Below are 16,940 nucleotides of genomic sequence, written 5' to 3'. Positions count from 1 at the left end.
AGATTAAATAAAGTTTGAGATTAAACTTCCAGATTAAATTTAACCAAAATAGCTGCTTGAGAATTTCTGTCTTTTACTGCATAACAGATTTATAAAACAATGCCCAGGAACACAGCAAAGAAATCCGAGAGCATCAATGTTAATGTTACACACACTGGTGATATCTTCTAGTCTCCTGCAGAGGTTAATTTAGCACAGCGAGGGGTTTAGTTGAGAAGGTTTGGTTGCTCAGGTGACTCATCAAAAAGACTATTAATCTGAAAATGATAAGTTTCATTGTATTTCTTAAAGGGTAGCAAATAAAAGGAGGAAGACGCACCAGATCTGTGTTGTTCCAGAACCAGACTGAAGTACCTTCTAAAGGATCGCCAATGATGTCTGTGCTGTTTTCTGCAAGAAAACAACAAAACATGTTTCCTCTCAGCATGGGATCTTTAATAAGTTTAATAAGTTTTACCATGGAAATGGGACCAAAGTTCCAAAGTGACACGACTGAAATCTTATATGGAAAATTAATTTTAAAAGATTTGATCCTCTTTATAGAGGCCATTTATGACATCTGACAATCAGCCTGGTAAACTCTGGTCAAGGTTAAGATACTTACAGTACAAAGCTCAGCTATGACTTAACTTGTTACAATGATTATTTTGCATTCATTGTGATACTATCTCAATATAAGTATTAGCTATCATGTTAAGGTGTCCTTGGGAACAGCCAGTGTTACCGGGGTGCATCCGAATGTCAAAGAAAATTAGCAGCAATCTGCTAACAATGAACTCAACAGCTACTTCATTTCAATAATGTCCCATCTACACAGAACAGCTTGAAGCAGACATAATAAGTGTTCAGACGATCTAATACTGAGACATCAATGCTTGTAACTTCTGACACAAAGAATACAAGATGCAAAAGTTTTATGCATTTATGTCTGCTAGGAAACTCTAGACTGAGCTGCAGAAGAAGCAGCTACATTAAGGGGGGAAAGCAGAGAGAGCCTTGTATGAATACAACCTGACAGCTATGATTAAGTGTAGGATGAACTCATTTTTATAGGTTAGCTTTTCCTTAATCTTTTCCCCTTTGTTTTGGGCCATAATTTGGTTGATTCTGTGTCTGTGTGAACATGTGCACTTAACTTTAATGTGTGCCTTGGAAACTGAAACACTTTATTATTCCCGTGTTTTTGAAAGTGTTATACAAATAAAAAGTACAGCTTTATCAAATCTGATTAAAGAAAATGCACATGTGTACTGCTGCCTTTGCACCATAGACTTTTAGTTATGAGAGCACCACTTTGTACCAGTGGACTGGACTATCCAGACAACTGTTGTTTCCTTTTTTCTATATTACACAATGCACCATTACTGTAAGCTGAACATAGAGTTGAACAGCACCAGCTGTGTTAAATTAAACCTGTTCTAACTGATAAAACGCATCATACTGGTTAAAAAAAAAGATCTCCACTCTTATTCTCTCAAGAAGATAAATTTCATGCATTGTTCTTAAAGATTCTGGCAAAACCTGTAACATTCAATAGCAGACTGACTCATTGGCATGCATGGACAAAACAGACTGTACAGTGTGTAGATATGCCTTTAATTTAGTAACTACTCACCCAAGACAGCAGGAGCCATGCAGAGGCAGTCGTACTGTGTGACATATTCCATTCTGAAGTCAGAGTTGATTGGATAATGATGAGCTAATTTTATCATCTTCTTGAAGGCATCATAGATAAAGATGAAGCTGATGAGACAGGAGAAGCCCTCCTCGGTGAAGCGGGTGAAGTACTGGACCAAGTAGCTGGCATCAGTCGCCACGAGCAGCAGGCAGAAGAAAGCCGACCACAGGCCGATCCACAGGCGGAACTCCAAGTAGTCAAACTCATTATCTCTAAAACAAAAAGCGGAGGGGGGGAGCCCAATGAGTCATACGATGGGACGGGGATGTGACTTTCAGAGTAAAACAACAATAGTATTATTGAAATTATAGACACTGAACACAACTTGCACAAAAAACAGCACAAAAAACTGTGAATTTAGTTTCTTAAAAAGTTATTGCTAATAAAGATGTAACCTGTAAAACTCTGTACAACATCAACTTATTGTGCTTTTCCTTATTTTCTGTCGAGTGCTGTTGTCATGAGGTCAGTATGCAAGCAGATGTACCTAATGTGGCCGTGCAGAAAGCTCTGCACCACATACCCTCTACTCAAACCATTTCAAGACACAGCAAATGAGAATTGAGCGGGATTAAACAGAGCTAAAACCCCTTATTTCTGAATCAGCTAAGAATTGCACTGAAGCACAGTGATAAGTATAAATAAGGATTATTATAAACTGTGACTCATTCAAAGTCACTGTACCAGAGTCCAAGAATAAAATGCATCACCTTTAACAGAATCAAAAAGTCACAGCAACAGCTGAGTTTTTCTAAAACACAGGGCAGTAACCAGGCATCTAACAAACAGAGAGAATGGAGACCTACCTGCTGAAGTTGAAAAGCAGCCGTTCAAACACCAAAACGGGGCCGGTACTGCTGAGGATGATGAGAGGCTGACCACCCAGCAGACAGAAAACGCCACCAGCAATGGCTGTGCCCAGAAAACTCTCCAGCACACCCTGCACACATGTTGGAAAGCAGTCAGGGAAACGCTCAGAGCATAAATGGTGAACGCTCTTCAAACCGTCACATGGTTCAAAAGCCTGACCTGCATGTTCTCCGTAGCGTCTCCTAGTAGACCACCAAAGGTGATGGCATTCGTCACAGTTCCCAGGTAAATAAACATAATGGCCGACAGGGCCTGAATGTGAAACGCGTCGGTGAAGTCACTGACAAAGAAAGGCGCTTTTCTCTTAATGTCAAGTTTAAGACCCCCACAGAACCTGAAATAGGACAAACCAAAAGGTGAGCCTCGTCAGTGGTATGGAGTACTGATGCACAGAACATGACATACACACACCGCGACACTGGACAGTGTCTTTTCACTCAATATTCAATATGTTAGTAAAAACAGTACAGTGGCTCCCAACTATTGCATGCAGATGACATTGCTTTGTTCAAAGTGTCATACTTTCCAGTCTTCCTGAGCTCTTCGCCTACAGCGTGTCCTCCTCCATGACCTCCATCGTGAGGCATGTCTCCGTTCATCTGAGAGTCGCCTCCTGCATACATGTTTTTCCTGAAATACATATGAAGGCACAGATTTGTTCAGCAGCAGGAAGTCAGAGTACCTGATCCAGGTCATACAGATGCTGGTGTGTGCAGGGAGCCTGATCGATCAGCGCTCACACAGAAGGTCGAGTTATTCTTGAGTTATTACACACCAGCTTTATATAACCAGCTCTTTCATAATTGAACACTGTTGTCCACCTGGATGCACCTCAGTGATTTTCCTCTTCTGGAACGTCTCATTTTTCCTCTTTTTTCTGTCTTTTATCTACAAACATCTTCTAATCTTGCACTGATTCTCTGTGGATTTGTGTTAACATCTAGACAGACATATTTTCATGCTGCTGGTTATTAAATGGCTCTTTTAGACATATGAGCTGCCAGAGTTAGAGCAGACTTTGGGTCAAATGAAGTGTGCATGTTAGATGAAGTGTTTGTGCTGACACAGGTTTAATGAATGACCAGCACACTAATGTACAGCCCCAGGTGCTTAAATCAGTCAACTCTTTTGGTTTCAGATAAGATCAGACATCCCTCTGAACCACTAACACTTATTTTTTAATATATTTTTTTTCCACAAACTCTGACATGACCCACTCAGACTGAAGTTTGAGTTCACTGACCTTTTGTCAGAGGAGGGGAGGGATTTTGGAGGCTCTATCCTGATGGCCGGGTCCCATTCTCCAGGAGGAAGCACAATCACCTCATCCAGAAACTCGTCAATACCGGCCAGCAAATCTTGTCTGTCCTTGGCCTTATATGCAATGTCATGAAAGACCTGAACACATAGAGGGGGAGAGATGGGGCATTCAAGTGTAAAAGACACCTGTCAAAGATTCCAGGGTCACGGGGCAGCAAACTGCAATATCAGATCTAAGGATTGTGAACTAATCCCATCTGGTAAATCCCAAAACTCTGGAGGGGGACACAGATGCATTTTGTTTTCATCCAAAAAATAATTCTCATAATGTACCCCGGCATGAATATGACATTAAAGAGGTGCTGGTCCCACAGGCCTACTGTTATTCATAAACACTCAATTATACAGTCCTGTAAATATCTCCGTGTCCACAGTGATACAGTACATTAATCTTTCATAAACATGGGAGGATAATGTGGCTCACCGGTTATGTTCTCGACTCCTCCAGACACTGGCATGTGTTTGGAGCGGAGCAAAAAATGATGTTTATGTTTAGTCAGGCTTGTTTTATTGAGTGTAATCAGGTGTGGGATAACTGCATGGGACGGGAACCCTCCTGTGTCACTGAAATCAAAGTTTACTTGCTTAGTTCAGACTGCAGCGATTGTTAAAAAGACCGCTATAGCCTCCAAGCTGGTTTCAGTTTTATTACAAACTGGTTGAAAACCAGTTTGTAATAAAACTTTATGATTCATCCAGCACAAAATATGTTCTCAGCATGAGTTGCTACTATCGGGCAGGTTTAAGAGTCTGCTGAGAACTTTACAGAGCAGTGTGAAATAAATGAATCCTACGTTAGGTTACACTGCAGGGTCACTTCTGTGTGATGCCTGTTGTGTCTCTCACTCATTCAGGTTAGACATCGTTTCTGTATCTGCTGGGGTTGTGTGCCATGTTTATCAGTGGGGACAATAAAGTATCTATTGATTATATCTATCTCAATACTGGCAAATACAAATGTTAAAGAGGTAGATTTTCCTCATTGGAGAGCCTAAAATAATGCTCACATCGCTGCACGACTGCAAAGATTACTCATTCAGCTCGTTCCCCAGACAAGATGTCCAAGAGATGACTTGGCACCAGCACTTTATCCTAAACAGGTTTACGTTAGGATCACATTTTAATATCTAAAATCTTACCTCATCCGACATCAGTGTAGCGATCGCTCTGCCGATCTCGTGGTACGACTTGGCTTTGCCTTTGGGTCCAAGCAAGATGAATAAAAATCTGAAGCCACATTAAAAAAAGCAGAGCACAAATTTAACAAAAGGATTACAGGTTAAAAATATATTTTCTTATTTTAATTAATTCTTTTGGGGCAGTTTACATTTATTCAGATGTCATGCGCACACTTGGGGTCCCTGTGCAGTTTATAAAACATATTCACTCGAAGCTCAAAGACATTTTTGTTATGTTCTGACTGCAAAGACGCTGCTTCATATGACAATCATCTATTCAACTGCTCTCCAATATAGATAAGAGCAGTAAAGGATGTTGCTCACTATAAGAATAAACAAACTGATGATATAATGGATATGACACCATAACGGAGGCCTTGTTGTATAAATACCATGAACTAGTTTTAAATACTTTCACTGAAAAGTACTGAAAGTTAAATTGTTTTATGGCTCCTTTGCTTAAATATGAGAACAGACATCAGGTGTGAGTGATCAAACTTTATGATGCTTGTTCCAGAGAACAAACATCAGGTGAAACACCTTCATACATGTGTGTTTTACAGCTGTGATGCAATACTCTTTCATAGTATTTTACTATTCCCATGACCATTGTTGATCAATGGTCATGGGAATTTGCATAATTATGATGAAGGAACTGACCTCACAGCCCATTGTTCCTTCAGTGGGCTGGTTTCAGTCATTATGCAAATGTACTGTTTATAAGGTTTGGGGAAACCTGCAGTCAGCTGAGACTGAAGAAGTCACTTGGATGAGTGACGAAACGTTTCTCCCACCAAACGCTACGTCCAGATGAACAGATTCAACTTTTGGAGATATTTTACTATTTGTTGATCATAATAAAATATCTGGAATTATCATATAATCCACTTTTTATTGGATTTTGCAGTGGAGTTTATTTCAAGCTCCACATTTACTATGTTACTGGTGGACTCTGCTGCTACAGCAGCTTTGTATGATTCACGGTTCAAGATTATCGTTATTTCCCTTTAAGCTAAGTTTATTCTGATTGGTTGCCCCGCTCAAAAGAAAGATTTGAACATCGGCTAGGTGGACCTCCTGTGCTCATTGCCAGAGCTGTGTGCCTGAGATATCCACTCTGATTCTTTCACATTCAGAAAATGTGACAGAAAATAAGGAAAAACGGATTAGGTTCCTGTCAAAATGTATAAACAACACATCCAGAGTTGCAAACAGACAACCAGGAGTCTGGATTGGACAAAATTTCAGGCACCTTGTGGGAACAGGAACCTCCGTCAGGGCTCCCAGCATCACGGCCTGCTGCAGACGAACAAACGCCACAAAGGGCGCGTCCAGGAAGTCCACCTCCCCCACCAGCACATTGGAGGCTTCTGCGTCTCTTGGCAACTTCTTCATGAATTTGTTCTTCAGCTGAAAAGCACAAAAGAGAAAAGCAACAGGAGTTGGTAAGTGCTCCGTTCACACCAGCAAGCCGTCTGAAAGCACGCACTCGAAATTAAAAAACCTATATCAAACGAGGCAATCCCATTCAGGTTAAATACCAAACCAGGAGTCCCCCATGGTGCCTAAATAAGAAACAAGCAGTAAAATGAGGATTTCTTCTCAACGTAACGACACAGACATGCCAGGAGGTCAGCTACATGTGTGTCTTTCATGGGACTTTTATCTATACGAGAGCTCATCCTCATATGTCATTAATGTGTTTTCCATAGACAGAGAGGGGCGGCAGTAAACCAATAAAGTGAGGTGATAAAGACAGTTTTACCTCAGTCTGGATTCGGTCATTTTTCAGAGGTTTGTTTTTTTCATGCTTTTGTTGCAGTCCTGGATTTAATGTTTCCTTTTTTATCCTTTTTAGTGCACTAGAGTTCTTGTTGGCAACGATTAATTATCCGTCCAGACAAGTTTTGAGGCACCAAACTGAGTAACAAATGCTATTAACAGTGACTTGAAAAGCAGCTGTGCCAGCCTGGTGCAGTCAGACTGATGCTGCTAAAAGATGGTAAATAGCCCGCTGTACACACAGACTAAAATACATATTTAAATGACAAAAAAATGCAGATGACATACTGGGCTTTTTCAGCGTCTAAGGACTGAAATCCCATAAACATGTGACCTTCCACTGTTAAAAGCCAAACAGATCCAATCAGAGGCTGTTGGGCCATCTTGGCAAAGAGTTTGTCTGTAAATGATTCAAGTCAAGAGGTTAAACCTGTGTAACTGCACACCACGGCCTGTGTCCAATCCCAGCTAATCCACACCGTGCTCGTAAACCACGTACGTATGTAAGTGAGATCTGAGATGTGATGTGACTTTTTTTTTATGTGTTTTGTGTTAAGAAATTAGAGGCACCAAAAACCCACTAAAAGCATCCCAACATTTTCAGAACTGCGTTTGTTGAATATGATACAATATAATATTTAGATGTTGTTACTCAGGTTCAAATTAAAACTAATACTTGTAAGTACTTGTAAAAGTAATACACTGTGAAGAGAAGACACATTAATTGGAGAGAAAATTAATTCATGAAATTCATCTGTGCACCTCGAGTGGCTGCAGTCTCTGTATGTTAATCTGAACAGCTCCTGTCTTTATCTTATCTCTACAATTAGCGACAAGTTATCAGTCACGATCACTCCATGTGGAAACGTCATTATAGTATTTATGGGCTGAGTGGGTGTGGAGGAGCTTCGGTTTAGGAGATTCATTTCCTGCCTGGGAGTCTCTAATCTGTCCCACAGGAGCACTCACTGGGTCCCTCTGACCGGGTCGCTCTGACCTAATTCCTCTCTCCCACAGGCCTCGTCTGGGATGAGAGCATATGAACCATTGTCTGCTGTGAACTGGGGTAACATGACACATGGAATATGACAATACATACAATGAGAGGAGCTGCCATTTCAACCCAACATCACGGCAAAACGTGTAATAGAAACGCCAGTCCACCGTGTCCATTTGGCACTTTGCTTCTATGAATCGTGAAATAGACACGCATGCAGAATTTGTAGTAAGTTGCAGTGCTCTGCAGTAACAGCAGAGGGAGATATTTTATTCAAGCCAACATGAAAATAATCACGAGAAAGTGTTTAACAGACATTAATATCACATTTATATGTGTATACACACATTAGCCGCTTAAGGCCCTTGGAATGTACTTTTTTTGAGCTTCTGTAGATCTTCACTTCATTGCTTTAAATATACTAGCGCCCCCTGGTGGTAATGCAATTTCTGCACGCTATTTCATGCTTTGGACATGGTCGACTGGCGTGTCTATTCTCCATCTTGCCGTGATACTGGGTTGGATATTCTCATGGAAAAGTAGCTCATTGATTAGTTTTGCCATTAATCTGACTTTGTTAAATCTACTCAGTCTGGAAAATAAAACAATTTGTTCATTTTAGTAATTAGCACAGCTACAATTTTTTTGCATTTATCCAGTCAGAAGTGTTTGCATGTCACATTTCTGACTCACACAGGTAGACTACATGAGAAATATTCCAGGAGCTACACTTTGGTAATAAACAACCTTTGCAGCTGCTACTTCACATGTTGGCAAGGATAAGATAGTGTGAGGGCAAAGGAGAAGTATGCCACAAGTGTGTGGAAGCCTTTGACAAAAACCCAGAGGAAAAAAATTGACTGTGTTATCTCCTGTGGGTGTGATAGATGATCTAAATATAGCAACAGTGCCAAGTATTTGCCCCGTTCCTGATTTCTCAATTTTTTGTATGTTTTCACACTTAAATGTTTCAGATCAAAGAAATTTTAAAATCAGACAAAGATAACCAAAGTGAATACAAACTGCAGTTTTTAAATGATGATTTCATTCACTAAGGGAAGAAAACTATCCAAACTATCCACCTGCCCTTGTGAAAAAGTCATTGCCCCCTCTACGTAATTCATGATGAACCCTATTTTTTAAAAAGTTCGACATTTGTCGTGTTTGTTTCTGTCTGAACAGCTCACTGTGTTATGGTAAATCCCTGCTGCGATTGGTGCGTGGAAGTATGGCTCCAGAATGACTGGTTCGAGCTGGAGGACCCGTCTTATAAATATAGCCTGGAGCACCGCTGGCGAGAGAGGTTCTCGTGCTTCCCCTAATGCCTGAGCAGCCACACCTGTGACAGCCGCCGGGTGCGGTGCTCAGTAACAGTTGAGGAAGTGGGGGCGAGTGCCTCATCCATCCTATGACCTGGCCCCTAGACGGGTTGTAACATGAATTGGGGGCTCATCCGCACCCGAAGTGAGAATCATTCCCCTAAACTCAGTAACAAGTGTCACTGATTCCTGCTGAACAAGACAAAGTAAAGTAGGCTCTCAAAATGAAACGCATCATGCCACGATCTACAGCTGTCTCTATCAGTCTAGAACAGGTTGCAAAGCCATTTATAAGGAACTCCAGTGAAACACAGTAAGAGCCATTATGGAAAAAATATGGAACAGTGGTGAACCTTTCCAGGAGTGGCGAGCCTACAAAAATTACTCCAAGAGCACAACAATGACTCATCTGACTCAGCATCTAAAAGACAATAAGAAAGACACTGAGTAAAAATGGTGTCCATGGGAGAGTCCAAAGAGAAAAACACCGCAATACAAAGACATATCTCAAATTTGCCAACAAAATCTTGATGATCCCCAAGACTTTTAGGAAAATATTCTGTGGATCGATGAAACAAAAGGTTTCAGTCCTGTTACATCTGGTGTGAAACTACTTCAGCATTTCATGAAAAGAAAATCACACCAACAGTCAAACATGGTGTGATAGTGTGTTTGCCTGGGGCTGCTTTGCTGCTTTAGGACCTGGAAGACTTGCTGTAATTGATGCAACCATGAATTCTGTTTTCTAGCAGAAAATCCTGAAGGAGGATGTCAAGCCACGAGTTTTGCTCAAGTGCACTTGGGTTATGCAGCAGGACAATAATCTGAAGCACACCAGCAACTCCACCTCTGAATGGCTCAAAAGACAAAATGAAGGGTTTGGTGTAGACTCCTCAAAGCCTGGATTTAAATCAGACTGAGATGCTCTGGCATGCCTTTAACAGGCCGTCTATTTTTACAAATCCCCCAGTGTAGGTGAATGAAAACTATTCTGCAAAAAAGATTCTGCCAAAATTTCTCCACAATCACCTGAAAGCCTCACGGACAGTTATCACAAACACCCGACTGCACTTCTTGCTGCCAAGGGTGGCGCAACCAGTAATTAGGTTTAGGGGGCAGTTACTTCTTCACCGAGGGCAGGTAGGGCTGAATATTTTTTTGTCCCCTTAATAAATTAAGCCATCATTTAAAAACTGCATTTTGTATTTACTCGGGTAATCTTTGTCTGATATTAAAATTTGTACACAAAAAACTGAGAAATCGGGAAGGGTGCAAACACGGTTTCACGGCACTGTAGACCAGCAGTCCCCAACCTTTTTTGCACCACGAACCAGTTTATGGCCAACAATATTTTCATAGACCGCCCTTTAAGGTGTCGCAGATAAATACAACAAAATAAAACCAGTACCAGTCCGTGGCCCGGGGGATGGGGACCACTGCTGTAGACTGCAAGGCTGCAGAGGAAATTCAGTCTCGCTTTGCTGTTGATGACGTCATCCTTTATCAGCCACAGCGTGATCCTCACTGCAGTCTAAAGTTGCTACAAAAATTTCCACTTTAACCATCAAAGGAAAAGGCAGGGGAGGTTCAGGCAGGTTCAGAGCAGCTACAGCAGGCTGGATGATAATACCAGGAGCTGGAACAATGCACTTTAGACAATGTTATCTCTGCTGTGAAGCAACAACCACGAAATACTCCGACTGGCCTCCTCAGCTCTGTTACATCCAGCCTACACCATGGAGCTCTGTCATGGAGTCTAGTCAGGCTTGAAAGAGATTTGACTTTTCTCATCTCTTCTGCCAGTGCACTAGCTTGTTTTTAGTCTTAAGCTTGAGAAAACAGACAAGCTGGTTCATTATATCTGTTTCAGAATAAAAGGCCATTAAGCCTATTGTTACATCTACACCACCTTAAATTGGAAACTTGGAAATACAGAAATCCATCCCCTTCATATTCCAGGAAATATAAACCTCTCACCACTGAGTCTGATGGATTGGTGAGGTTTGGTGTCCAGAAACAGTACAGCAGATGCATGAGGGCGACCTACCTGGTCTTTTTCTGGTTTGTCAGAGACATCGTTCAGGCTGGTGGATGTCAGGTTCCTGGGAGTCGTGGTGGGACTATCTGTTCAGACAGGGCAACATTGACTAGTTAGACCAGCTTCACCCCCACTGTGGTCTAAGACTCAAGAGGAAAAGAGGATGGCAGAAAAGTGGCCCAGAAAATTAGCTCCTCACATGCTTTGCCGGAAAAAGAAAAAATCCAACAGAAATACTCATGCAAGCTGTAGGACAAAATCTATCGTCTGTGATAAAGTAACTGGCCAATATTTAGGTCTAACCCGCCGGGTACAAAATGTGTGATCAGATCAAATATCAACTTTTTACTTTGAATTTCAAATTTTAAAAAAAGGCAGGAGGTCAAAAGTGACTCTATATAACAGTAAAATTACCATTATTAATGCATCTTTCTTGAGGTTCAATCAGCTTGTTGTGCTTTGATAATAATGAGATCTAGTGTCATCATTCTTACTGTCACATTTAAAGCCTTACTCTGTGGATGGACTTAATGAGTGCAGACACAAAATATGTAGAAGATGATCCTGAAATGTGACAGCAGAACGGACTTTAGTCCAGAGATCAGAGGGGGAAAGAAAAACCTCAAAGAATGCAACAATCTGGTGCCTCTGTAGCCTTCCATGCATCTGCAGCTTTGGCACTGTAGGTAATAACGTGCATGTCAGTATGATGCAGCCAGATAATTTCTTTAAACAGTTGCGTGATGGAAATTGTTCATTCATATAGTAAAGTATATGTGACAGAAAATATTCTTTAAAAACAACCTGAGTTGACAGGGATTATTCACTATCAAGTAGTGAAATTTCAAACTGGTCATGACTACATTCAAGCTGCAGGTCAACAGCACAAAGATGCACTCGGACACAACTTTAAGATCAGCTGTCTGTATTTTTAAAAAAGCCTCAATTTGAACTCTCTGGTCTTCATTTCTTTGTCGCCAAATGGAAGCTCACCAGGGGACTGCAGTGTGAATGTAGACTTCGGTGAACTTACTGAGCCAGTCCATACTGGTACTCCTTTGGGTCTGCAAGTCCTCCATTGAGATGCGACCTGACAGGCAAGTCACAGAGTTCTCGAGAGGACTACGGGCTTTTAGTGGCAGCAGCAGGTTATCAAAGCCAATCCAGGGAAGCAAAGAGGACGAAAGAGAGATGGAAAGCAGAGTTGACAGACAAGCCCGCTGAGCCAAAGCAGAAGATTTGTTAAATGCACAAAAGATCAAGTGGCTGTTAAAATATGTGAAGACGTGATATTGCTGCAATTGACAAGCCGTGCAGAGATACAGTGAGGAAAGAGGAGGGGCATCATTAAATGAGGACATCATGGGTCTTTGGACAGAAGGTTGACCTGTACTTTAATAAGTCAGAAAATAAACTTTATCCTTGAAAAGATGGTAATCAAGCAATATTTATCAGAGTGGCTCCTTATCTTTGCTGTGATAAGAGGAGCACAGCAAAAGTTGGGTCATGAACAGAGAAAGCCTTTTCTGTGATCGACAGAGGTTCGTGAAATCTGATAGTGGCTAATAAATAACTTCACTTTCCAAAGGCCCATGACTAGTAAGAGATTTATTACACTGTCAACACAATAAACATTTAGTAAATCAATATTTTACAGACTACTAATCCACATGTTGTTAACATCAGTAAGAGCTGTGTGGTAGGGCTGTCACTTTAGTGATAGTTGAGTTCTTCATCAGGATTTTTCTAAAGATTTTGTGCCAGAGTGAAATTTCATTTATCCTGGGACAAATGAAATTTATCCTGGGAGTGAACTAATGATTATGTTTTGAAGAAGAATAAAAAAAAGTTCATTTTCTGACAACTTTCAGCAAAACAAAGTGACAGCTCTGTAAATAAAACATGCATTTCCATAAATGTAATCAAAACTAAGAGTTAATTGATTGAAACGTTACTGTTAAAATGAATCATGAATCTAGGAGACTGTGACCAAAGTAGCTGAATTCCAGAATACTATGATTTCCATTTTATGATTACTCCTGTGGGTCGTAAAGTCTTACCCCAGCTCACCTCTTCACAGTTAAAGAGGACCCATTGTTCTTTCTCATATTAAAGTTAAGGTTTACAGAAATGACTTGTTCATGTGACTTTATTTATCAGATGTAAGAACCACTGGAACAGTTATGGTTAAAAAAAAACAAAAAACTCTTTCAGTTCTGAGGTTTTATGTATAAGGACATAAAAAATCATCTGGTCCTGAGCAGGCTCTAAAATTAACAACAGCTTGTGGAAGAACTTAATAACTCTAATAATCTTTCTTTATGACTTTATCAGTGTCTCACATCATTGTGGAGGAATGTTGGCCAGTCGTCTTTACAGCGTTGCTTCAGTCCACCGAGATTAGTGAGCTTTCCTTGATGCACAGCTCTCTTTAGGTCCCGCTGCAGTTCTTCAGTCACGTTCAGGTCTGGACTTTGATTTTTTTTCTTTTTCAGTTTTAGATGACCAGTTAGCAAATTTAGGCCATGTTTTGGTCATAGGACAGATGACCTCATGTTGGACTCTTGGATACTTTGACTGGTCGACTCAGTGACTGCAAGGTGCTCGGGTCCTGTGACTCCGAAAAATAACCCAAATCATCACCCCTCCACCAGTGCTGACAGCTGGTATCAGCTGTTTGGTTTTCTCCAAACATGGCACTGTGCAGTCCAAAGGACGTTGTTCCACAAGTTTGTTTGTTCTGACGAAACTTTTTAAACCTAACCTGTGCTGCCATGTTCCTTTTAGAGATCAGAGCCTTTCTCCTGGCTGCCCTTCCAAACTACATACTTCTTTACTTTGTTGTACCGTCATGAACTTTGACGGTTAAAATGCTAACAGAGGCCTACAGAGTCTGCTCTTGTTTGTTTTTTTACAGTGTCCCGGATCATATGCATGTCTCTATAGAGCAGGGGTGGGGAACTCCAGACCTCGAGGGCCGGTGTCCTGCAGGTTTAGATGTGTCCTTTATCCAACACAGCTGATTTAAATGGTTAAATGACCTCCTCAACATGTCATGAAGTTCTCCAGAGGCCTGGTAATGAACTACTCATTTGATTCAGGTGTGTTGACCCAGGGTGGATTCAGGTGTGTTGACCCAGGGTGGATTCAGGTGTGTTGACCCAGGGTGGATTCAGGTGTGTTGACCCAGGGTGAGGTCTAAAACCTGCAGGACACCCTTAAAGCCTGGAGTTCCCCACCCCTGCTATAGAGCCACTGACACTTGCTGATGATCAATTAATCAGGTGCATCTGATTATCAGCACCTGCCTCAGGTGTAATAGGTCACACTTTGTTGTCCATCTGATGTTGTATTGAATGAGTTTAAACCTGTTAAGGATCCGATTTTTTTTTTTTTATTATGTCCTGATACAAAAAACTTAGAATTGACAGAGGGTGCACTTCCTTTATACAAGACTGTAGATGACTAATAATAGGTCCCCTTTAAACCTCCACCTCTGTTTATGTAGTTAGTACAGTGCCCTGCAGTGAGTCCACTTAAAACGTTAAAGTGCAAAAGACATTTCTGAACTTTACTAATTTTAGTCAATTGTTCTTTAGCTTTGGTGTCAACACAGGCCGAGTTATTCAGGTTGGTTCTTTAGTGCTTTGACTCATCTGCTGGTTCCAGCTGGAACTGTGTTTAGAGCCACATTAATGGGTTCATGCAGAGGAGGGCAGCAGTGTGCCCCTTATCACACACTGTGGTATTCCTCAGAACCCACTCTACATCTTTTTGTTCACCTAACAAAATTCAGTATCCACCCCAATTCTGCAAGTAGTTTATTTTTAGAAAATAGCAATCGAGCTTCAGTTATTTAAAAAAGACTGCACCAAACTGGCATCAGTATTACCATTTTCCGGGGTGGAAAACAGCCTACTTGCACTGGACACCGTCTTGCCGATGTCAGCCAGAGAGCGCAGGTTGGACTTCTTGGTCTGATGGCGATGTTTCCGCAGCAACGTGTACATCACCTTGTCCTTCAGTTCGGCCTTCAGCTGGCCGATCTCTATCTGGTTGTCAGTGATCATCTCTGAAAATGCAGAGAGAGGCGAGGCGAGCAAGAGAAGGTGAAAAGGTGAGTTAAAGTTTAAATGCAGGCTTTAAATATTCTGCATTAAAGCAAAGACGCTGTGGATTCACTTTTTAAATTACTGCTTGAGCTTTTTCCTGATTAATTAGGATTTCAGAAGAATCCAAAGAGATATATATAAACAAAACATCAAATTTAACATGTTAGAATGAATAAACACTTTTTTGCAACATGAACAAAAATAAAATATTCTCATTTTTAAGTTTATTGTACAGGTGCCACCTGTTTCAAGTTTTATACTATAAACGATGAGCACAAAGGGTAAAATTATATTATGCTGTTCTGTCAAATGACACTTTAATTTGGGGTCTCTTTCTGTCCCCACCCTGCAGCAGTTTTACCCAAAAAGGTAGACTTAGCAACACTATCACCCAAAGCAGGTCACCATAAAAAGTCTCTTCATACTTTTAAGGACTCAATTAGTGCCTCCCAGACTCTAATGCTCCTCTTTATGGCATCATGAAATGGCTCAATCAAAAGGTCTAGCCTATTTTTGAAAAGAAGGTCAGAAGCCTGAATGCTGAATGAAAGCAGCCCGGGGCAGTTCCTCTTTTTGTGTAAGGGTAGTGCTGTTAATGGCCTATCAGTCAAGTCGGCAGGCCTCAGAGCAAGAGGCCCAGCTCCACTCGGCCCAGTGCAGCTCACGCAGCACAGACAATTACTTCACATTAATCACTCCAAGTGGTAACTCTTCTTCCTGCTCCCTCATGCAGACAAAAATGTTGGGGTGGTGGCATGAGATGGGAGGACACAGAGATATAATCATCTTAGAGCAACTGGAGAAGGCTGGCTGCCCTCAGATTAGGAAGTTGTTGTGTGGCCATTTAGTCCAAACTATAGTCAACTAGTACAGCGTGGCCTTCAACTCAGCTCTTTTCTCGCTTTTAAAAGAGGGGAAGGAAAAGAAACCTCAGAGTGTTTCTTTTCCTTCCACATCAATCCTCGAACCTGCCGACCTGCTGTGCACACGCTGCACATCACACAGCTGATTTAATCAAGCTGGCAGACGGGCTGATGCTGACCTTTAATATCGTTACGCAGCAGTAAAGAATTGTGATGTGTAAGGGGAAAAAAACAAAACGATCAAACCGTAGAAAAAATATTCTTACATCAAAGAAATCTGTCAGTTCAGTCCTTTCACACTCTAAAGTACTTTTGTGCTGGACTTCATTAAGTAATGGGATTTTTTAGGGATAGAGATACATTTTAGATTGTATCTCTTCATATTCATAATCACACACACCAAAAATAATTTTACCTCTAATCATACAGATAATTCAAAGGAGTTTAGAGTTTATGGAATGGTTTATGGCACAAAGGGTAATGAATTTATTTATTTAAAAAAACTTCTTTACTCAAAAAAATGTAAATATTTCCATAGAGGCTGCTCACTGTTAAAATTACAGTTCCATGAATGGCCAATGAGGCTGCAAAGGTGAGTCAACCCCCATTTACTCCCATGTTAAAACTTTACACCCTGCTACAAAAAACCTTGATGGTATCTGTAGTACGGTGGCCCTGAGAGGTCAAACACAGTGCAAACAAAGAATTACACTGCAAAATAGTTTTTTAAAAAAACATAATGGAAGTGTTTCTGGGGACACAATAACATGACGGACCAGCTGC

The 16,940-nt window shown here is 41.0% G+C and overlaps 1 protein-coding gene across 5 annotated transcripts in view; it reads right to left on the bottom strand.

Moving 5' to 3' along the window:
• slc4a4a (solute carrier family 4 member 4a) overlaps positions 1-16,940 on the bottom strand; it is a 61,849-nt gene that overhangs the window by 16,908 nt on the left and 28,001 nt on the right. For 3 of the 5 annotated variants that reach the window (XM_013270916.3, XM_005451543.4, XM_003444476.5), the window contains exons 7-16: positions 15,075-15,254; positions 11,192-11,268; positions 6,299-6,456; positions 5,008-5,095; positions 3,792-3,946; positions 3,071-3,178; positions 2,708-2,882; positions 2,485-2,618; positions 1,616-1,890; positions 320-390 (exon numbers count right to left, since the gene is read on the bottom strand). In XM_013270916.3, the coding sequence (XP_013126370.1) occupies positions 320-390; positions 1,616-1,890; positions 2,485-2,618; positions 2,708-2,882; positions 3,071-3,178; positions 3,792-3,946; positions 5,008-5,095; positions 6,299-6,456; positions 11,192-11,268; positions 15,075-15,254 (1,421 nt within the window). The remainder of the gene's footprint in view (positions 1-319; positions 391-1,615; positions 1,891-2,484; positions 2,619-2,707; positions 2,883-3,070; positions 3,179-3,791; positions 3,947-5,007; positions 5,096-6,298; positions 6,457-11,191; positions 11,269-15,074; positions 15,255-16,940) is intronic. The other 2 variants (XM_013270917.3, XM_005451544.4) reach the window with 1 other exon arrangement.

Source organism: Oreochromis niloticus, linkage group LG12 (assembly GCF_001858045.2).
Source record: "Oreochromis niloticus isolate F11D_XX linkage group LG12, O_niloticus_UMD_NMBU, whole genome shotgun sequence".
NCBI lineage: Eukaryota > Metazoa > Chordata > Actinopteri > Cichliformes > Cichlidae > Oreochromis > Oreochromis niloticus.
Note: the sequence above shows the minus strand (reverse complement) of the source record. Positions and strands in the feature narration are given on the sequence as shown.